Source organism: Hydra vulgaris, chromosome 06 (assembly GCF_038396675.1).
Source record: "Hydra vulgaris chromosome 06, alternate assembly HydraT2T_AEP".
In the NCBI taxonomy this organism is placed as follows: Eukaryota; Metazoa; Cnidaria; class Hydrozoa; order Anthoathecata; family Hydridae; genus Hydra; species Hydra vulgaris.
The window spans coordinates 27,606,875-27,630,895 of NC_088925.1; the positions used below are offsets into that span (position 1 = coordinate 27,606,875).

A 24,021-nucleotide genomic window follows, 5' to 3' on the forward strand; every position below is an offset into this window, starting at 1 on the left:
AAATAAAAAAACAAACTACTATTATATTTTTTTTAAATAAAGCATTTATCTTTTAATAAAAATATATTATTTTTTATTTAAAAAAACACCACCATCTGCAATTGATCTCAATTATGCTTTGACGCCTTTCATATGCAACTGTAAAAAGTTTAAATCAATTTCTTGTAGTTTTAGTTTAATGCGATCAATCAAAACATGCTCTGTTGAAGCTTGCCAATCTCCCTTGTAAACCTTCTGTGCCAAATATCCCCAAAAATTTTTAATTGGTCGTGCTTGAGGCACATTTGGGGATTGGATTCTTTATCAACGTAATAGACATATTGGTCCATCTAATTTAGAGAATCTTTAGAATAATGAGAACTTGCTAAATCTGGCAAAAATAAATAGTTAAAGTCTCCATGATACTTGTGAATAAATGGAAGAAGTCGTTTTCCAAAACATTTATTAATATAGATTGATGAATTGATCGCTACAGCCTTGGAAGTGCGAAACAATGGCTCAGACATACCACGGTCAGATATGGCTATCCACATTAATTATTTTTTTGGAAATTTGTCTTTTCCTATAAAACGAACACTTTCTGGGCATGTCTTTTTAGTGTTTGTGTAGTATCCAGAATTTCCAGGCATGTTGTCCCCTGCAAAACAAAAGTATTTTTCGTCATCGATGACTAGAAGCGATTTTGTGTTATAGAGTTGGCTAACTAGTTTCCTGCTTCGTTTCTTGGCCTTTATTTGTTGTTCTATAGTGCATTTTGGAGTCTTTTCACGTTTTCTATATTTAATATTCATTTTTCTTAACTGACGACCAATTGTCAATTGATTTACACCGAATTTAATACCTATTTTTCTCTGACTGACCCCTTTTCGATTGTTGACAAGTCTCGTTAATTCGGCTTTCTTTTCTCTTTTCCAGGATGTCGGACGACCAGGGTGCTTTCTATCAGAAAATGATTGAACAATTTCAAGTCTTTTTAGGTTATCATATATTGTACTTCGAGCAAATCCTTCCTTTTCAAAATGATTTATGATTTTTTTTAATTTTATATAAGGTTTATTTACAAAAAGCATTTTTAGTCGCTTTCGAAAAGATTCTCGTTCAGCTGTATTTAACCTCGTTTTAAATAATTGTGTTTCAAATAACAAAGTTTATATTTTATAAAACCTTTATGCCTACGCATAAAACCACAAAAACAAATTATTATGCTCAAATAATGAAATTAGGATTTGTCCGATAACTTCGGCATCACCCGTTAAGTCACTTAACCACCCAAGCCACATAACTCCTGCTGTTTATATGTGGTTGAGAAAAGCTGATAAAGGCAACCTTTTTTGTGCATCCAAAAATTAACTTCTATATATCATATATTAACCCTTTTGTTACCAAAAAAAATAAAGAAAAAAAATTGTAAGGGAAATGTTATTATCGATTAAAAAGCTATAAAATAAATATATTTGTCAGAATTTTTCAAATGAGATCTGTTCTGTGTGTCAGAAAAACAGCTGCCAAACTATTTTTTTAGCTTTAGTTACATAATTAAATGCTGTATTCAGCATGGTCACATTTAGTAAAAAAACATCATAACCCGCATTGTGGGTGACTGGTAATAAAAGGGTTAAAGCAATTAAATTAAAATAACACAATATTTAGCCCTATCGTATCTTTTTTCACCTTCTTGTAACCTTGGTACTAATATTCGTTTTGACTAGAAAATGACTGGGTTTGATATTTGACTGGGGCCGGATTTGATAAAATATAGCCAGGGCTGGGGCCAGGTTTGTGACCGAGGCTGCATAAACATTTATACATCCTAAAGTTTTGTTTTTTTTATTCAAAATTCATGTTATATTTTGAATATATGTATATATAAACATCATTATGATCAACATGATCATCATAATCATCATTACCACCATCATCATCAACAGCATAAAAGAGGAAGGCTAAAGCCTGTTGGTGATGATGATGATCATCATCATCATTATCATTATTAGACTTAAGCCTTCCTCTTTTATGCTGTTACTCTAATATAAACCATCTAAAGTATTATTATTCTTAACTAAAGCTCATTCATACAATATATAAGGCACTCTCTTCAAGTTTTCTTACTTCTATCACTACCATTTTCTACTGAAGATGCTACCTCTCTACATGCTGATATCTAAATTACTTTAATCTTTTCTAACAAACGTTGTTCGATACAATGTTTTTTCTAATCTGTCTAAGATTATGCCTCCTTTCCATCTGATCATCTTCTCCTTTGGCAAATACTACACCATATAAATACTAAAGTTTATATAAATATAAAAAGATATTGTATGCTAGCATCTAAATAAATAGCAAACGTTAATGTTTATGTCCATAATATGTATGCATAAAGCGCATCTCATAAGCTTTTATTCCTTCTGGACTAAAAGTTTGGAAACTTTTTTTCCTACTCTTCAATTTTAATTCAAACCTCATTCTACTCCATATTTTTTACCATCTTGAGCAGTTGCTTTATTGATAATTTATTTCATCTTTTTTACAAAACATCGCTCTTAGGAACAAATGTCCTTTTATTTTTCCAAGAAGCCAATGTAAAAAAGTCCTGTCTGATGTTAAGCTCTGTTATTCTCAGTTTACTAAATCTTGTATCTTATATCATATGTTAGGTTATAGAGACTTTTGGTTAGTCTTCAACAATGTCATTAACTAAATTAGATCTAACATTTAATCTTTTTAATTATATAATATTTAATATTTAATTTTTAAAAAGTGCTAAATACCTGGTTCCAATTTTTCAAAACTCTAGAAAACACTTTGACCTCTCCAACTATCCTACTATTAGTCTTCACTCTGTTATTAGTTTCTTTATATAAAGGTTTTGAGATTGTTAAATTATTTCTTACTAACTGCAGTAATAAAGTTATTCTTGAAGACCTACACTCTTCTTTATTTCAAGTAACTTTAGAACAAACAGCTGATTTTTAATCTGATCTTTCTTCTGTAACAGCCTAAAGCTTGCTGTGGCTCATGGATTTAAATTCTGGACTTAAAATCTGCAATTTTTGTTAGACAATAAAACTCATTTATTTACTGCGAAAAAGAATTGCAATAATGTTGGTATTCTTATTATGATGAAAAACAACCCTCATACTTTCAGACAAAGTCTAAAAGCACATTGTAAATGTAATGCGGTTGTGGTGTAGTGGTAGAGCGCTCGCATCATAAGCTAGAGGTACTGAGTTCGATCCCCGCCACGTCCCTGGTAGTACCGCGTTCAACTTGTTTTTCTGTGCAGCAGCCTTGGTTGTCAAGGTTCGTGTTTTGGAGTTATATAGTTGAGCGAGGGTTATGACCACAATTAAGTAGTTTCCTTGTCTGTAGTGGTGTTTTCAGCCTTTGGGAGGTGAATTAACATTAAAAAAAAAACAATAATAAATTAGACCTGCCTTATCTGCCAAGCTTGACCACTCTCCCATTGTTGAAAGGTTGCATTTCTTTCTTTTTTCTACAAATACAAACATGGTCAATGCTCAAACAAGCTATCATCTCTACTGTGATAAACTAAATTTCATTCTTGCTTGTTTCTTATTCAACAAGTTGCATCCTTTTACTGTATCTGTCCCTTCATGCTATAAAAACTTTTATTAATCCAGTTTTTTTCCTTGCTCATCAAAAAAACCTTATAGCTAATAGCCATCTTCATATTTTTCTTTTATATACAACCTACAACTTTTGAAGTCTTCAGTTAACAATTTCCTAGTATTTTTACTTATTCTCTACTTTAAAGTAACTCATAACTTAATAGTGGTTGCTTGCAATCTTGTAGGAAGTAAATTAGAGTTTGAAAATGTATAAATATATGCCAGTATTTAATAAATAGTAAATGTAAGCATAAAGTTATAATATATAAAGTATTATAAATTTTTTTCTAGCCCCGGCTATTAACCCTTGCTAAATCTTATAATATAGTCAGGGCCAGGTTTGAAATAAGTCTCATTTTTAGCCGGAGCCCCAGTCACTTACTAGTTTTGACATTACAAACTCCAAAATTTTATATGTTTATACTTATGTCAAATAAGGATGCTTTGCAAAACTTTGCAATGATTGGAGTCTGGGAACAAAAAAGCCCTAAAATTTTGGCCCCAACTGCCCCAAACAAGAAGGAAGATGGTCGTCAAACAAGTCGTGAGTTGGCCGAAAAAATGAACTGTGATCATAAGGCGATCCTCAATCATCTTCCCTCAATCGGATTTGCCGAAAAGCTCAGAGCCTGGGTGCCTCACAAGCTTAACAAACTCAACAAAGAAAATTGTCTTCAAATCGCTGATCAACACCTTGCATGTCATCGAGCAACACGCGGCCATAAACAGCGCTTTTGTACCAAATTGTCACTGGAGATGAGAAATGGTGCCTGTACGTCATTATGAAACAAAGAAAGGAGTGGGTGGCCCCAGGAGACATGCCGGCGCTGAGAGTCAAGCAAGATATCTGCTCGAAAAAGACCATGATCTGCGTTTGGTGGGACTGGGAAAGCATGATACACTGGGAAATGCTTGAAAGGAATGGTTAACAAGGAGCTCTAGATTGCCCAACTACACTGCGTAAATGAGGCTTTGCGACTGAAAAGACCTGACCGACAAGGCCAAGTCATCTTGCTCTACAACAAAGCCATGTTGCACAAGTTGTCAAAACCGTACTCCAAGAGCTCAAATGTGAGATTCCTCAACATCCACTGTACTCTTCGGACCTTGCACCAACAGATTATCACCTTTTTCACTCCTTGTCAAATCAAATGAGGGGTGTTAACTTTGACGGCAAAGAGGACCTCAAAAACTGGCTCAGCAACTTTGCTACCAGACTGGGCAATTTTTGGCGGAGCGGCATTAACAAATTGGTTGAGAGGTGGGAGGAGGTTGTAAACAGTAACAGTGAATACATACAGCTCTTTTGAAAAAAACCGAATGAGCTTATTCCCCAACCCAATATATTACAATAATATTATTCCAACTTGCTATCTGGTTTAAAAATTAATAAATTACCAACTTGCTACAAAAAACAATTGATCAGATTTTGAAATAATCAGTGAGTAGTTCAAACTAAAGATTGTATTAATTGTAAATACGTTTAAAAACCATTTTGTATATAAATACAGTGTATGCAGGGCTGTGCAGAGGGTGAGTCACCTAAGCAAAATTTGCCCGCAGAAATGCAATAAACTTCCAGGTTCTTTTCCTTCATTTTTTTCCCCATCCTTCGTCATTACGCCTTTAAGCTCTGCACACATATATAGTACAAAATGTATAAACTTTGAAAAGTTTAAAAATTTGTTTTGAAGGCTGCCTTGGTCGAGGCTATGACAATGGAGCCAACATGTCAGGAAAATACAAGGGTGTAAAAGCAATCCTACAAAAAAAGAACTCATTGTCTTTATTCTTACCCTATGGTTTTTATTCATTGAATTTGTGTGGACAGAATGCTGCCTCAAGCTGTACAGATGCTGAGACTTTCTTTTGAACTGTTAAAACCATGTATACAATCTTCTTTGCTAGTCCACAACTCTGGGAAATAATGCAAAAGAGGCATTGTGTGTCTTTGAATAGGCAATCTGGAATACAATGGACTGATAGACTTGACAGCATTCGCTTTTTCTCTAATTAGTAAAGTCATTGAATCTTTGAAAGAAGTTCAGAGATTGAACTCACGTTTTTGTTTTAATCTCATGCCTAAAATAAAAAATTCAGGTGCCCTGAAATATATAAGCTCCTTTAAATGTGTTCTTGTGTTTAGATTTGGATGAAAATCATCACATTGATTGATCCCTAGGCAACTATTAATATTGAAGTAAAACTATTGATATTGAGGTGAAAAATATTAAAGCATTGATCAGTCGACCCAAATCTGTTCAGGAGGAATGGCCTATAATTTGGAAGAAGCCAAATTAGCTGCAGATACTGCAAAAATCAGTTCTGAATTTCCAATCCACAGAAAAGTGAAACGCAAAGGTTTTACTGGGAAACAAATTGAAGGTAATTAAGAAATCACGTAATCAACAGAAACAGAATCAGGTTTTTTATCACATTCTTGATTTTGTGATTGATGGACTCACTGCTTGTTTAACAGCAATTCAAGAAATCTTTGTTATATTCTTTTCTTTTTTTTTTGTGGGAATATCAAAAACTTCAGGAAAGGGGCGGACACCCTAATTGAAGGATGCTCGGGGCCCCCAAATCCTGTGCTCAACCCTATGTGTATAAAAGTGTATAAAAATACACTTACAGTATAAAAATTACAATTTGTTAATAGTAAAGGAATTATAGAAAATAAAATCAGAATTTCAGAAAAAAAAAAACATTTTCAAAAAATTGGGTTTTATTAAGGTGGGTTTTTTTGCCCAACCTGGTTTTGCATACTTGCCAAAAAAATACATGTTTAACAATAAGTTCTTTTGTATCGAAAAGTAGAGACTAATATTTTTTACTTCACTTTCTAATCCTTGTAATTAATTATATCATTTAATCTATTTAATTGCTTTAGTTCTATTAATTGTATAAATTGTATGACTAATTAAGTTTTTTTTTAACTTTAAATGCTTGTAACTTAAAAGTTAAATCAAATTGTAAAACAAAACTTATATATTATTGTAAAGTTTTTTAATAAATCTGTATAAAAATTATGTAAATCTTTTTCTGAAAAAAAAAAAATTCAATTTATTCGAAAACTGTTTAGCACTTTTACTCTATATGTAAATAACTTTTTACAAACAACATAAAGCCAGATCATGTAACAAACTTTTATAAATGTGAGATGTGGGAATATCTCAAATATATTTTAATTATATTTAATTTTATATTAAACCTGGTAACCTTAACAACCTCTTTTTTAAAGAAGATAAAATTAATAATTAATAATCTTTATCTGTAAATTTCGTGTATATTGTATTCTTGTTTTGATACAATGTATATTTGTTAGTTGTATTTCACATTAAATATCAAGGCATTTAATAAAAAATTGTGTTTTTAAACAAAACAGACTATACATTGATTGATCCTAAATGTTTTTTTTACAATATTTAATTTAAAAGATCAAAAATAACCATCTATGGAAGCATTATATTATCTATAAGTACATTTATACATTATAAGTACATTTAGAGATGTTTTATTTTAATTTTGTTTGAGCCAGATTTTTGCATTTGAACAGTTGGGTTAGGAATTTTTTTGTTTAAGATGACCATTTTCCAGGCGTGGGTGCAAACTCAAAACTTTTATGTTTTCATGATGGTGTCATATGAGGATGTTTTACAAAAAATATATGGTTATTAGAGCATGGAAACAAAAATCCCCTAATATTCTCGATCCCCATTGAGGAAAATAATACTTAAAAAAAAAAAGTAATGAAAACGTCATTCTAAAAAAGAAAAAACTCTTTATTTAAATATAAATTTCATCCCAAAATCTTTTGCTCTTTAGAAACATTAACCATGTAAAATTTATACCTCTCAATACAATATGGTGTTCGTTACATTTTATTCTGGAAAAACATTTTATAATTAAACTTGAATTTTTTTAATGAGTTTTGGTTTAATTTAGATAGTGTAATTTTTTTTTTCTTGTAAAAATGTTTTTTGTTTTTGTTTTTTTTAAACATCTTCGCTTCCAACAAGGCTGCAAGCAACCACTAATTAAGTTGGAAGTTACTGGAAGAGAAAAGATGAAGATTGTAGAGCAAGATAACAATTGACGGATGACTTAAAGGATTGCAAATTATATGAATCAGGAAAAGCAAGATAAAGAAAGCGAATTCCAAAGAGCTGATGTTCGAAGAAAAAAACTAGACGAATATGCGTTTTTGGAGCACTTAGGAACAGTCACAGAAAAAGGATGAGACTTAATTGAATAACGATTTTAGTAGATGGCACAAGAGATACTAGCTCTTTAGAGCGGTGCCCATTATAGTATCTGTAGAAAAGAGAAAGAGAAGCAACATTACGATGATGTAATAATGGTTAGAGGTTGGCTGCAAGAGCAGGTCCAACTATGTTTACAATGCGTTTTTGCACCTTGTCTAAAAGAGAAAGGATATGGCAACAGTATTCCATACAAAGCCGGATTTGAGATTTATAGAGATAGAGAATAGAATCCGGAGTAAGAAAGTGTTGAGCTCGATAAAGAGATGCAACCTTAGCGGATGCTAATTTTGCAATTGATTTGATATATGGTTTTCAAGAAAGATTGGAAGTAAGAGTTAATCCTAGAAGATGAAGAGTAGATGACTCATTGAGTACATCACCATTCATAAATATAGGAAGAACTAAATTATTGCAATAACAATTGGCTGAAAAAAATTGAGTTTCATCTGTATTGAAGTTCACCAGCCACTGTGAGCCCCATGCTGTAGCAGAAGTGAGATCTTTTTCAAGCTCAAATGCCCCCTCCAAGCAATCAGAGAGTGTTGGTTTCTTATCACGACATGAATAAATGGTAGTATCATCAGCAAACAATGCCACCTTAGATATGAGAATATCGGGAAGATCATTAATGTAAATTAAAAAGAGTATTTGGCCAAGGATAGAACCTTGAGGAACAACGAGGTTGCAGTAGACTCAGCTGATTTTCCGATCGATCAGGAATCTGCTGCTTTTTGTGATAATCAATACAAGCGTGTTTAAACTTTATCTCTAGTTTAGTCCATTTTTAAAAAAAATTATTGGATTCCTACAGTCAAATTTTTAGAAAATTAAATTTAAATAAATAAACAAATCTGTGATTTACACTAAAAAGTTTTTTAATGTAAATATGTTTAAATATGTTCAAATATCTTAGCAAATATGTTAAAAAATTACCAAAAAAATTTATATATTTTTTTGGTAATTGCTTCAGTTTATTTTTGGTATAAAAGTATGCTTTTATTGATATGGCTATATATGTCCTAATATAATCAAGTCTTTTGGTGGATAGTTAGAATGATGTGAGACTGATTGTAACCAAATTTGGTTGCCATTGATGGCCGATCGGAGTCGAACACTCCGATCGGCCATAAATGCACATTTTCTGACGCTCTATGTTTTTTTGTTTCTTTGTCACAATTATGGCTCTTCTACCTTGTCCCGAGCAACGACTAGATGGCAGACCACTTTCCCGCATTCAAATATGTTGGTACACTGTGGCATTTAGATTATTTTCATCAATAGAATGATCCGCGATTGATTTTTTTAAAAAAATTGGATGCAATTCGCAGTATTTGTACACGCGCGCAATCAAACTCTTTTATTCTATTTTTAATATCTAAAATAAAATACAATGAAAATATGTGACTTGGTGCTCAAAAAGAAATAATGATGCTATCAGACCACGCAAGCCGCATTTAAAAAAAGGCGCCCGTTCAAAAGTTATGAGCTGTCAAATTTAGTCTCGTTAATTAGAGATCACCCAATTATTTTTTTTCTAAAATTTTCTTCGATGGTGGTCAAGAGGGCAAAAATATTAAGGGAATTATTGTTCCCAAGCTCCAATAGCTATAATTTTTTTGTAAAACATCCTTATTTGACACCATATATTTCAATCGGTTGCAATAGCTCTAGTTGACAGTAGAATTTATTTTTGCCGGCCGTCAAAATTAGTTTATTTATGCAACTTCTTAACAGTTTTAAACCTTATTTAAGGTCCTGAGCTATGACATCAGTTTCCTTAGCAACATAGACGCTGTTGGAAAAGCAGTTTTAAAATCATTTTTTGTATCTCGAAATATAGTAAAAATTACCTGCATTTATTTTTTTAAATAAAAGAAATTTTAGCTATTCCCCTTCGAAATAAAATAAATCCATTTATCAGGCTGTTAAAAAATCAAACTTTCTATTTACTGATATTAAATCAACTACTGGCAACACAATATAAAAAATATTTTTTTCAAACGAAGTACATGTAACATTCTCAATTTAAACTTCTTTCAGTGCGTGATAATAGGAATTACAAATGGACTAAAAATGGTACCAAAAAAATCTTCCAGTTATGTAATTTACAAATTCAACATAAAATTTTGGTGGAGGAGAATATTGCTAGAATGCTGAACCAATTAACTGTGGAAAACGCACCGTCTAGTTGCTAGTATTAAATGCTAACAACTTTGAGAGCTGTGTTGTTTTGTATGGTCTTAATTTAATTAGTAGCTATTTTAATGTAATTAACTTTAATTGTAATTTCATTACTGGGAGGTAAAGAGAAATCATAAATAAGTAAACAAAGTTAAAGAGTTACTTTTTATGAGAAGAAAGAGGGGGTGGGGAGAGTATTATTTTAACAAATATTTTCGTTAGTTAACGTTTAATGAATTAACAACTTTGAATTACAAAAACATAAATTAGATTAGTTTAAGGTATTTTATTAAATGTTTAAAAATGTATTTATTTAAATAAAAATACTTATTCTCTTACTCGTTTTATGATACCATCTTATTATAATTACCATCTTTACACGTTTCCCACTTTGTAATTTTACTTTATTCTTTTATATTACTTTAGTTTTTTTCATTTAGAAAGTCAACCAAGTAAAGCCATGCGACTAGAACAAATAACTATCGGTGGATTAATTATATTAATTTTTACTTTTTATTTTGAGTAAATAAAATTTGCTAAATGATTGCTGTATTTCTTATTTCATATATTCCATGTTGCATATTTATATAATCAGTATATGTGTGTGCATATATATATATATATATATATATATATATATATATATATATATATATATATATATATATATATATATATATATATATATATGTATATATATATATATATATATATATATATATATATATATATATATATATATATATATATATATATATGTGTATATATATATATATATATATATATATATATATATATATATATATATATATATATATGTATATAGTATATAGTATATAGATATTGGTTCTACAATAAATATATAGACTTAGGTTCTCTCCATACTTTAAGTTGTGGAATAAGACTTGATACTTTTTATGTCGTGGTATAAGTGTGAAAAGCCCATGCAATTATAAGTTATAACCTCAATTCCATACAAAGAGGAAGCATGGTCAACAAAACTAATCAGTAAATCTTGTTAATATTAATCATGATTTAAATAGATTCTCATGTAAGTTATGACTTGTGTTTTCATTTTTTGAAAAGAAAAAAAAGACTAATCAAATTTGTTTTTTTCTCTTTCCAAGAAAGAAGGACAAAATTGTCGTAAAAAAGAGCTTCAAAAACATTACGTAGAAATACATTACCAGAATACAAACCAAGCAATCTCTATTATATTGCCTTGGGTTGTTCAAACTCCTCTATCACTCATAGTTTGCAAGGAAATTATGTCGGCATAAATACTGAAGCATAAATTAATTTATCTGCTTCACTATATATCTAGGTACTTATCTTTTTTATAAGACAAGTTATTAATTTTGTCAATTCTGGCCCACTGTGCATAGTATAAAACTTATATAAGCATATTAAATCATATTGAAATTATGATAAAACAGCTGTTATAAGATGCGAATATGACTGCAAACCACACTATTATTAAATTGTTTTATTCACTTTCTGTAAAAAAATTCACACATTCACTATTTTATAGAGATACTTCCTCCCACCCCCTCTAAAAAACCCTTCCGCCTTTCTCCCTCCGTTTATTAGATCTAGTCTAAAATCGCTCCCCAACCTTTTAAACCCAACTTGTATTAAGCACGAGAGTGAGCCTTTCGACCGATAAAAATGTTGATGGCTTGGCAATTGAGAAAAATTCTTTAGGCAATAGGTTTCATCGTCTTCAATTATGCACAAGTTTTGTCGGTTTGAAAGTGTATAAAACTTTTTTAAACGGCGTATTGTTTTAATTTTTCCATTAATGGATCGTTTTCTTTTTATGATATGCTTTATATTCATGACTTCTAAGTTTTCCTAACATAGCTTGGCTGCATTTTAAATTTCTCGCAAGATCTCTTTGCAACTGACAGATTTATCTTTATGGAGCGAATGTTATATTTTGATTTCTTCAAGAAATTTAAAGATAAATGTATTATCTTTAAATTTCTTTTTACCTTTTTCCACTTTCAGCTTTTTCAATAGATTGATTTTGTTTATATTACCGCAAAATAAATCCAATTGAGGATTGAGAAACAACGGTCAATTTTGAATTATTAATTTGTGACAATGAATAGGGTTGGGGTAAATTACATTTGATCAAATACGTTAATTTCAGAATTCCAAATACATATATATATAATTGGTATTTTCTAAATACATTTACAAATATTTGTATGTTAGGTTTAGAAAAAATATAAAGATTTTTTCAATATAATATTGATAAAATCGTATTCTAAATAGAAAAATGAAAACAAGTCTTTTAACAAATATCCCTAAAAAAAAATTATTACAACTTATATAACTTATATAACTTATTTCATTGTTAAGAAAAGTCGTTTGGTTTTTCCTAAAAAAACGCCGGTAAACCAAGGTAACGGTGTTTTTTTGGGGAAAAACACCGTAACAAATACATTTAAATCAAATACAAATATTCAAGAGATTTTTTAATCAAATACAATTCGTATAGAAATGCGCCAATTAAGCCCATAAATATTGAATACAAATAAAATTTCAAATACAAATACGCATTCGACTCTGACAATGAAGTAGAGAGCGTTTTTCCGTTTGAATTAAATGATCATGTTCGCTTAACCGGAAAGTTTATTATATCCTTTGGCACAAAGCTATGGCTGGCCGTGAAGGAAATGATCTAGCTAATACTGTAGTGTTTTTGCTTCCGAAAATCACGGATGACCTTGACATAAATAAGTTCATATTTTAGTTCGATTTATGTGTACCAAAAAATCACAATAGTTTCATTTCAGCAGCTTTGGGTGAATTAATTATACGATACCCACAAATAAAATTTATAGAGCAGAAGTTCTGTGAGCCAGGTCACTCCAGCATTCAACAATGTAAAAACATTCATAGTCAAACTAAAAAATTTCTCTCTGCTACAGAAATATTTAGTCCACTTGGACTAGAAAGAGCTATTAAAAATATAAAACGTAAAAGCCATTCTTTGTTTACCAAATGCAATTAGTAAATGTGAATAATTTTTCAGTTGTTGCTGGATTGTGTTATACAAAAGTTAAAATCGTGTTTATCTTATACAAGTTAAAAACGTTGTTTATTAAAATGGAGGGCCATACCATGTTTTTTTTTAAAAACCTCGTTTCAGATAATTATGTCGAGCGAGCAACAGCATCAAGCATTACTACCAAATCATTACGTGCTCCTTTTCAGCCTTATCTGTTTAAAAAGCCAATGCTATTATTTCCATGTACCCATACATACCTGCTATTGATATTGCGTTTTACAAAACATTAATAAAGTGACCATTTTTCATGGGCTTCTTCTGTTATTTATTTAGTAGTGATATAAAACACTTACAATTATTATTATTTTGAAATCTTGATAAAATTCTTTGTTTGGCTTATTACATGTAATTGTTTTTAATATATAGTTCAACTCTATGGTTTAACTATTTGGTATATATAACTAACTTAATGGATACACAGGTATAAAAAAAATCAAATCAAATTCATTTTGCATGATATTTGTAATCAGGGCGCTGCTCAGAAGAGATTTTATTGGGGAGGGAGGGTGACGTGTCTGTTTTTTGCCGGCTAAAGCTAAAATTTTTTTTTTGTCGACTAATAAAATTCAAAGGGGGGCTAAACACCGCCCTAACCCCCCTTCACACTCAGAACGGCCCTGTTTGTAATTAGACTACTTTAATTGTTGTGTTAATAATCTCTTTCCTTTACCCAATATATATCCTTTTCTTATTATGTAGCGAAACATTCTGTTTTAAATCAAACTTTTTAATCATGTTTAGGGCCGGCGTGAACTGATTTCAAATAAAGGTAACTTGTAAGAACAATGCCGTAGCTAGTGAGTCGGATGCCCCCCAGAATAAATGACTATTATTAGGGTCCCAAAATACTTAAAAAACTTCCAATTTTGTATATTATTTAAAAAAAAAAAACTCGTTATATATTTTTAAAAGAGTCCCCATAGATTCGCTGGGCCCCTATCGCTGCTAAATAAGGGGCGTGGGATCCTTAATTACAACACTGCGTAAGAAAAATAACTAGCTAAAACAAAATTTTATCAACTTCTTACATGTCTTTATTGAAAAACGTATTTAATATATAAGATGTAACAAAGTAACATTGTTGTATTTTACAAAAAACCAAAGTTAGTTTATCTCTAAAAGAGGGTGGGAAAATATGAGCGTTGGCGTAACTTTTATATATTCATTTTTATTTATTAATTCGTTTTTATTTTATAAATTTCGTTTGTTTAAAAATGAAAAACGAAACAATCAAAAATAATTTTTTCAATTTAACAGAAACGAACTTAAACTTTGACATCGATTTTCTTGATGACAAAGTTTAAGTTTGCTTAGAAATTGTACTCAAAAACAAACCAATCGTCTAGATAGTTCATTTTAACGCAAATGTCAACAAATTCAAGTGACAGCTGCGAGGGTAAGTATTATCGTCACCATGTAATTTTCATTACTTAATTTAAACATGCATTCTTCATAAATGCGTTTTCTCAAAGCTGTCTTACTTATGGTGTTTATTTGGCAAGAGCTGGCATCGAACCTTTTATTTCTGAACCAGAACTCTAACTACTGCGCCTTAGATGCTTTAAGATCCATAGGCAAGTATACGCTAAGTATCGATGACGATATTTAGTAACAAAAATTGTACTTATAAGCGATTCGTTAATTAGATACCGAATTATGTAGTATTTGAGAAATTGTACACTTATCGATCATAAATTTTAATGCATACAAGATGGATTAAAATACATTTTCTAAAGACAAAGCAACTTCGGTCGTTTCTCTCTTAACTTATTTAGATATAGATAAATGCAGTAAATAAATGTTCTGTTTTGAAGTTTAGGAAATAAACGCGGTTCTGTTTTAAAGTTTAGGAAAGAAATGCAGTTCTGTTTTGAAATTTAGGAAAGAAAAAATGAATAAACGATAGAATGCATTTTATTAAAAAAAATTTTTTTTTTTTTAATAAAATGCAATAAAATGGAAAAAAACAGCCAGAAACTCAAAAGTAAAAATAATCAAGAATAAACAGCCGTAAAAAACGAAGCAATAAAAACATTGTTTTTTTTTTAAACCGTCTAAAAAATTTTTTTCATTTTTGTTGTTGATCTAACCACATTTAGATTCATTTAACAAAAATTTGTTAAACAACTAATAAAAATATGCTTTTATATCAAAAAGCTAAATTAAGCCGATGATAGATAAAAAAAAAAAAGGCAACTAACTTTAGCTTTATTATAAATGTTTTTTTCAATTATATATATATTTTTTGTCGGGTTATTATAGCCCGACAAAAAAACAATGTTAAAAAAGTACACGTTTTTTAAAAAAGAAACAGTAACGGTAAAGGTTTTTTAAAAAAAATAAATAGTAAAACTAATAATAACTAGTCCAAAATTATAAAATAATAAAAGTAACAAATAAAAGTTTATAAAAATTTATATAAATAATTTTACAAATATTTATAACTAAAATAAAATAAAAAGTTCATTTCTAGATTTACTCATTGCCGTAAAGTTTGCAGAACGCCTCGCTAAGCATTTTATTGCATAATGCAGCATAAGGATTCAAAGCAACAAGTTGATTTTTTGCGAATTGATTTCCAAGCTCTGCTGCTGATTTAAAATCAATTAATGCATTTTCATCATCGCCGTTTACTTTAAAAAGGATTGCTCTTTGAACAAATGCTTGAGAAGCAATAAACCCTTTAGATTCACTGATTATAATAGTTTTATTAAGGTCTTCCATCGCTAAATCAGTTTTTCCTATAAGATAAATATAGTATTACATTGTTAACTAACATTTTTTTATTAACATATATATATATATATATATATATATATATATATATATATATATATATATATATATATATATATATATATATATATATATATAGATCTATAGTTTGTTGGCTTTGGGAAGAGCGGAAGGAAAAAAGTGATTCTTACGCCAACATATACGTCACTTTTAATTACTTTTAACTTTCGTCCAACATTTCCGTGTTGGACGAAAGTAAAAACCATTAATTTAATTACAAATTAATCGTTTTTTAAAAAAACCACAAAAACGCAAATTTAATTGACCAGAATGTTTTAAAAACATTGTGAATGTTTTTAACAATATAAACAATGTTTTTATTTTATTTTTTTTAATAAAATGTTTTTATTTTTATTTTTTTTAATAAAATGTTTTTATTTTTATTTTTTTTACTGAAAATCATGCGCGGAGTGTTGCTACATCGACTATCTTATAGCCTGACTCGCAAGGGAGTGCTGCTACATCGACTGACAAATAGCCTGACTCGCAAGGGAGTGCTGCTACATCGACTGACAAATAGCCTGACTCGCAAGGGAGTGCTGCTACATCGACTGACAAATAGCCTGACCCGCAAGGGAGTGCTGCTACATCGACTGAGGGTTTGGTTAGGGCAGGCAGTCTATCATTATTAAAAAAAAAAAATTCCGGTCTTGCATTTTAATTTTTACTTTTTGTCAACAAAATATCGAAAAAACTTTCGGACAACATCTAAGGGTTGTATATATATATATATATATATATATAAATATATATATATATATAAATAAATATATATATATATATATATATATATATATATATATATTATATATATATATATATATATATATATATATACAGAGGCGATTCTACGAATAAAATAAGGGGGGGGGGGGGCAATCCTTAAAAAATACCGAGTAGTTCTTTAAAAACAAAAAAAAAATTACCCGACTGAATTCTGTCAAATACCCAACTAGCCGACTAAATTAGAACAAAACCCGAGGAGGGGAGCGTTATTTAATTTTTGGAAAACTTTCCCACTTATCCTAAACTTATGAAGACCCCCCCCCATTTATTAATTTTTACTTGTTATTAACAAAACATATATATCCCAATACTAAAAAAAAATTCAGCTTTAAAAATTAGAAAATAATTATTTCAGTCACAAATAAAAACAAAAACTTTCAGTGTAAACAGGCTTTAAAAATCGTTTATATAGTAAATCTCGCTTTGTCAAAAATGAACTTTTGATTTATTTCTCACCAAAGTATAAAACTTATATCAGCATATTAAACTCTATTAAAAGTATAATAAAACAGCTGCAAGAAAATGCGCATTTGATTGCAAGTCACGCTAGAATTGAATAGTTCTATGCATGTTTTGTAAAAAATATTAGTTTGGATTTATAAAAATCCCCCCCCCCAAGGGGGGGATTAGTAAACCAAATAAAGTGTACATCTTTATTTGGTGGTTTTGAAGAACAATTTGTCTAATTGGTTTCAAATCATATAGATACTTTCATGCACTAACTTGCCATTAGGCAATTAACTTCTAAATAAACCCCAACTTTACTAGCATACCTGAGAAAAGCCATATAGAGTGTGTAGTGTCATAAAATAACACTCAAATAGTCTCTTGTTGCCTCAATGCCGCAAAGAATAGAGACTGTACTAAAAGTTTGAGGAGTCCATACAAATGACTAAAACATGTTTTATATTGTGACTTCAATTATTTACAATTAAAAATGAAGAACACTATTATTACATAGAAATACACCATCCCCAGTTTGAGCACCCCCACAAAATTGTTATTTGGAAAAACAATAACCATTTACCAATACAATTCAGAACAGAATGGTCTGATTTAACTAACATGTGCAAAAGATAAAACAAAACTATAATATAAAGTTTAAAGACTTGATGAATGAAAGGAGATAGAGCCAGGATTGCTCTCCATTTCTTTTTATTTAAAACTATGCTACTGCATATTTTCAATTCTTAATCTATTTTATTTGTCATATAAGAATAGTTTACTGGGATTATATTTTTTATCAATAATGATGTTATTACATTTTTATTCAAAACACAAATTATTATTTACTACATTTCTTATTAAACTTTAAAAATTACAGTATAAAAATTATAATTAAATTTAAAATGACTGCTGGAACAAGTTGGTAAAATGAATAATACTTGATTACAGTAAAATTACAATAGATTAATAATTGATCAAAGTAAAGTTAAGAGAGGGATAAAGTTATGAATGAAGTTGCTAATCAGTTTGATAATTACTGCAATAAAGAGATTATAGACTGTATATTTTTTGATGGACAAATAGATCTGACTAAAATATTTTTAACTGCAGATGAATCAGATAGACAGTACCCTGCTAAAGTTAGAGAAAAACATTACACTGTTTGTTATGGTGATGGGAAGTATTTATTTTATTTCACACCAGCTAAAGAAGCAAAAAAGAAACACGGTGATATAATAGCAGATAAAATCTTTGAGCATACAGAAATGAGAAACATTAGCACACACTTAGCAGCAATCGGTGGAGACTTTACCGCTCTAAACACTGGTTGGGAAAGAGGAGTAATGCACTTAATGGAGCCTAAGTTAAATTGAATTGTATGTGCTCTAAAAGTTAAATTGAATTGTATGTGCTCTAAAAGTTAAATTGAATTGTATGTGCTCTACAAACCAATGAACCACCATTAAATCATCTGATTAAATTGTTAGAGAATCTAAAAGCAGTAAAAAATGTGAAAGACCTTTCTACAGAAATATGGCTATCAATAGTAAAAGCTATACACAGGTTCCTCAGCAACCAGAACTTCTTAAAATTGGCCATGTTAACATAGCCAGATGGCTAACAACAGCCAATAGAATTTGTAGAATTCGGATTCTCATCATGGTCTTCAAGACAATGCAGCCCAAAATCTTCTGAAACTTGTAAAGTATATTGTAGGATACTGTCTGGTTTACTGTAGCATTTTCCTGTCTAATTTAACATCAAAGTTAGGCAGAGTTGGGTAAAAGGATATGTTCTTTACCAAGTTACACCAGTCACTAGATATTTAGAGTATAGTCATTGCAACTATTAAGTGTTCTACTTGGTTTGCCTTCTCTGAGTCTATTCTTTAAACTATGCTTTGCTCTGAAGAACAAAGAGAGAAGTTTCAGTGTAAAAAAAAAATTCTTGAAATAAGAGAAAGTGTAACAAACAAAAACTCTAAATATTTTTTCATTATTTTCAATAATTTTTATGACACTTATTGACAGTGTGATATTATGTAATCCCTGAGGTTTTTTAAATTTATGTAAGTTTTTGGTCCACTTTATTTATCAATTCAGATGATTTTTCTTTTCAAAAATTAGGCAACTTGCACCTTTTCAAGCAATCATAATGTTTTATAAAACTTTTTTTTTAAAGCTCGACTTTAGTTAAATAACATTTTTATTATTATTAGCTGATATAAGTTTTTCATTCTCAAGCAATTTAATAAATTCTTTTATTGAATTTAAATTCAATTCTTGCCTTCTTAGTTTTTGTTTAAGAGTTTTTAAATGTTTCTTCTAAGTTTGACTTTGGATGAAGAACCAACTTTATTGATTATAAAGAATCAACTTTATTATTTAGATTTACTTTGACAGTTTCGAATCTCTCAGTTGCATTGATAGTAACTTTTTTTTTTGATGGTTTTTTTATAATCTATTTTAGTCATTAAAGATAGATAGTACAAAACATTTAAACAAGGTTGGTAACAAGGTTGTTTGCATTCTTATAAATGTAAACTTTTTTATGGAAGAGAACACTACATATATAACATATATTAAATAGAACAAATAAAGCTCTTTTTGTTGCCACAATCCATTTTTGACAGAGATCATTATTTTTGACAGAGATCATTATTTTTGACAGAGATCATTATTTTTGACAGAGATCATTATTTTTGGAACTTATGAAAAGATATCTGAGTATCTTTAATAAAGTGTTTTGTTTAACTATATGCATATCCATTATGAGTAAACATATATCCATTTTTTGAGTAAACAAAAAAAAATCAAATGCCCTTTAAAAAACATTTTTTTATTTTTAGCCAGTATTCAATATATCTTTAAATAAACAAATTTCCCTCACAACAGCAACTCGAGTTAAATATCTATGTATTTATATATTATTGGCCTGAAAATAAATGACATTTATAGATGAAAGACAGCCCAAAAAGATGTTTCTATCTGGGAAATCAAATTAAATTGATATTGCATCTTGTAAATGTAAAATTTAAAAGATGTAATGGCAAGCATGTAATGAAAAGTGCTCAAAATTAAACAGTTTTAAACTAGATCTTGATCTAAAATCTTAAAAAGATTTTACCAAAGGGCTTTACCAAAGAAAAACACATCAGTGTTACTTCTAAACCGGATTGTCACAATATTACACATTTTACACCTTTACTATAAATTTTATCTCCTAATATTTCTGTTGAAAAAGCAGCTATTGGACTATTTATTTGGATGGTTTCTTGGGAAGTACATAAATCTCTTCATATAATAGGAGGGGATTTCTCAAACTCTGAAACTGGTTCAGGGAAAGATGGAGGTTTGTTGAAAAATCTTTCATAATTGTTGGGTAGAAAGTGTTTCTGATCTGTTGGTATGCTATATTGCAGTGAACTTTCTTTAAGACACATTCTGCCTGCCAATCAAGAACACCCTAAGTACAAAAAGTGATTTTTTTTTACTTGTCAGCCCCATTATAAACTCAATTTTTGCGACACCAACTGTTCCATTTTTTTCTCATCAAAGAACATAGAAATCCACTGACATAAAATTTTTTTAAATTCATGAATTATACAATCTGACATCTTTGAAAACAAATAAGTTTCCCATCAGATTAAAAAAATAGTAATTTTTTAAAATTATATATATTGGCACTATAACATTGATGCTAGAAGTTTCTTTTATTCATTTTTGTTTCAACTGACATACCCTAATGTATATAGAATATATACACGTATGCATGTATTATATTTATATATAGCAAATACTTGTGAAAAAAAATTAAACTGATATAGTTAAATCAACTAAATCAGTCATCCAATTACTGCTACATAAATGGAGGGCATAGAATAACAATAAATTTTTATTAATGGTATTCCTAAACCTTGTATTTAAAACAATCAACAGAAAAATTAAAGACTACAAGGTTGAAGGTACAGTTTTCAACTCAGTTATAAACTATTTTGCAATGAAAACTCAAGTAGTCAAGATTAATAATGAAAAAATTTAGCACACTGATTCACAATATAGGGATTCCACAAGATTTTATTTTGGAACTTTTTTGTTTATACATAAATGCAGGGATGGGAAGTCCTAAAAAGGACTCCGAATTTGAAAGTCACAAAAAGATTACTTTATCCAAGTTTTTGGTATCCAGGAACTCTAAAAATATAAATAAGTTTATAGACTACTAATAGGAAAAAAATTAAGACTTTTAAGTTAGAGGAACAATAATTTTTTGAACCCGGAGTCCTTAGGTATAATGGCGGCAAGGACCCCAGGACTCTGGGCTTAAAAACAATAAGTTTCAAGTCATTAAGCCTCATGAACTTTTTTCGTATAGCTGATCATAAGTTAGCAATCATGTTTAGAGCTTCTGGACACTACAGACTTGGAAAAAGTAGAGCTATAAAGCCGGAGTCCTTTTGGTACTACGCATCCTTGCATAATTGATATTGCATTATAAATTAAAACTAAATATCTTGGTAGAATAAGCAAGGGTATAACTTAACACACTAAATTTTATTTTATACAAATCATTATTGCTCCCACAATGAAGACTCTATTTTATTGATGTAAATAATAATAATTAACCTTTAAAAACTACAAAATAAACTTATTAACTCACAAAGCCACATTCTTAAAGTTGCTCAATTAGATTAGATTACTGGAAATAAAATCAGATTACTGGAAATGAAATATTAAATTCAAACATTAAAGACTAACTAATAAAATTTAATTTAAATTTATGTGAAGTTTTTTTAACTAGCATTAACAGATGTGTCTATGACACATCTGTCAATGCTTATGATGGAAATTAACATATTTTATTTGTTTTATAATTATTGTTAAATCAAAATGTATTTTATTTAACAATAATTATATATGTGTCGAATTCAACTTATATATATATATATATATATATATATATATATATATATATATATATATATATATATATATATATATATATATATATATATATATATATATATATATATATATATAATTATTGTTAAATCAAAATGTATTTTATTTAACAATAATTATATATGTGTCGAATTCAACTATATATATATATATATATATATATATATATATAATATATATATATATATATATATATATATATATATATATATATATATATATATATATATATATATATATATATATATATATATATATATATATATATATATATATATATGTATGTATGTATATTACCTAAAATTCGGTAAAGCTGCGCTCGATTGTTGTATGCAGAAGCATATGATGGAGTCTCGTTTATAAGTTGGTTAAAAAGTTTCAAACTTTCTTCAAAATTTTGAGCCTGTGCCAATTTAACAGCTTCTAATTCAATTTTTTTTAACTCAGGTGTTGTTTCATTATCTGCGTTAGTTCCTGAGTGAATGTAGGCGATATTTTTTTTTAAATCAAGAGGAGTATTTGGATTAAAAATAGCATGCAAAACAATTTCGTCCTTTTCTGTTAAATCTGTTTCTTCTGCTCCCATATTTATCCTAATATTCTATTACCCTAACCAGATTTGAATAGAATAGATTGCAATAATAATAAAGATACCATAATATTAACTTACAAGTACTATTTTTTTTTTCGCGCGCCGGCTCAAAGTAACGCCGCCAATAAACACACGTAACGTTTTCAATTTTTAATTTTAATGTTTTATTTTTATGTAGTTTTATGTTTTTTAACTACTTTTTTGTCTATTTATTGTTATGTTTATTATTTATTTATTTTAAAGTTTTATAGAATAAGTGCATCAATACATACATAAATGGACTGATTAAGTCGCAGTGGAGTATACTGACTTAAATAGGGATAGGCGCAGTGGAGTGTACATTCATCTACTTAGGGTTTAGGTTTGGGCAAGTATTCTAAAAAACAGGTAATAAAAAAAAGTATTTTAATATTTATTTAAATTAGGTTTATAAATTAATTTAATTTTGCTTTTTTAAAATTATGAGGTTAAATTAAACAAGAATTTCAAGTGAAATTGTCAAAAGCGTGACGTAATCTATGGGCGACCTCAAATGTGTATTTTATGTGCACAAGCAATCGAATAGAATTCTAGATTGCGTGTGGAAATCAAATGGAATCCCATTCGATTGCGCGTAGCTGTGATAAAATTCTAATAAAATTGCGCGTTGATGTGACGGAATTCCAATGAAATGAATTCCAACTCAAGAACGAACTCAAGAAACTTTTCGTACTATACGCGGAAAATAGAATTTTCAAAATAAGAAACTTTCTGCTAATAGTCTGTTTGCTTGGTTTCTTATTTTTAAAAAAACGCACTCTTGGGGTAAAAATACTTATGGCGTATTTCCTAGAAAAAAAGTACTCCGGCCAGGACCGTCCCGAACCAAATAATAAAGGAGTGTGTGTGTGTGTGTGTGTGTGTGTGTGAGTGTGTGTGTGTGAGTGTGTGTGTGTGTGTGTGTGTGTGTGAGTGTGTGTGTGTGTGTGAGTGTGTGTGTGTGTGTGTGTGTGTGTGTGTGTGCGTGTGTGTGTGTAATATCACATTTAAATATCTTAAACACCTTTTATACTTATATTAGTACTGTAATAGTGTGGCCGTGGCGCAGTAGTTAGAACGCTTGCTTTATATGCAGGAGATCCAGGTTCGAAACGAGCTTTGGGCATATTTTCGCGTCACGGTAAGGAAGGAGGCGTGAACTTCCTGGTTAAATGCACTTCCGCGGTGCTCTGTGACAAGACCGTTAGGACTTCTTGGGGTACCTAAAAATAAAAAAAATAAAAAAATAATACTATTTATTACT

At 29.5% G+C, this 24,021-nt stretch overlaps 2 protein-coding genes across 9 annotated transcripts in view; one reads left to right on the forward strand and one right to left on the reverse strand.

Annotated features, from left to right (window-relative positions):
• The window catches only part of LOC136081755 (uncharacterized), a 75,183-nt gene extending 64,561 nt beyond the window's left edge, over nucleotides 1–10,622 (forward strand). For 5 of the 8 annotated variants that reach the window (XM_065799755.1, XM_065799759.1, XM_065799758.1 and 2 more), the window contains exon 6: nucleotides 10,519–10,622. In XM_065799755.1, the coding sequence (XP_065655827.1) occupies nucleotides 10,519–10,604 (86 nt within the window). In that variant the 3' untranslated portion in view covers nucleotides 10,605–10,622. Of the gene's footprint in view, nucleotides 1–5,775; nucleotides 6,056–10,518 lie in introns of those variants that run through there. The other 3 variants (XM_065799756.1, XM_065799762.1, XM_065799761.1) reach the window with 3 other exon arrangements.
• A 4,888-nt stretch (nucleotides 10,623–15,510) lies between these two features.
• Nucleotides 15,511–22,853, reverse strand: LOC136081756 (tetratricopeptide repeat protein 36-like). Its single transcript, XM_065799764.1, has 2 exons — nucleotides 22,445–22,853; nucleotides 15,511–15,898 (listed from the first exon to the last, which is right to left on the reverse strand). Exons 1-2 carry the CDS (start codon nucleotides 22,731–22,733, stop codon nucleotides 15,633–15,635), a joined length of 555 nt encoding a protein of 184 aa, XP_065655836.1. The 5' UTR covers nucleotides 22,734–22,853; the 3' UTR covers nucleotides 15,511–15,632.
• Between the last annotated feature and the right edge of the window lie 1,168 nt (nucleotides 22,854–24,021).

Excerpts from the sequence above, each read along its gene's own strand:
- LOC136081756 (XM_065799764.1), bottom strand. The coding sequence starts at position 22,733 with ATGGGAGCAGAAGAAACAGATTTAACAGAAAAGGACGAAATTGTTTTG. Across the intron at positions 15,899-22,444 it reads GCAGCTTTACCGAATTTTAG|GAAAAACTGATTTAGCGATG; the intron begins GTAATATACATA and ends TTTATCTTATAG.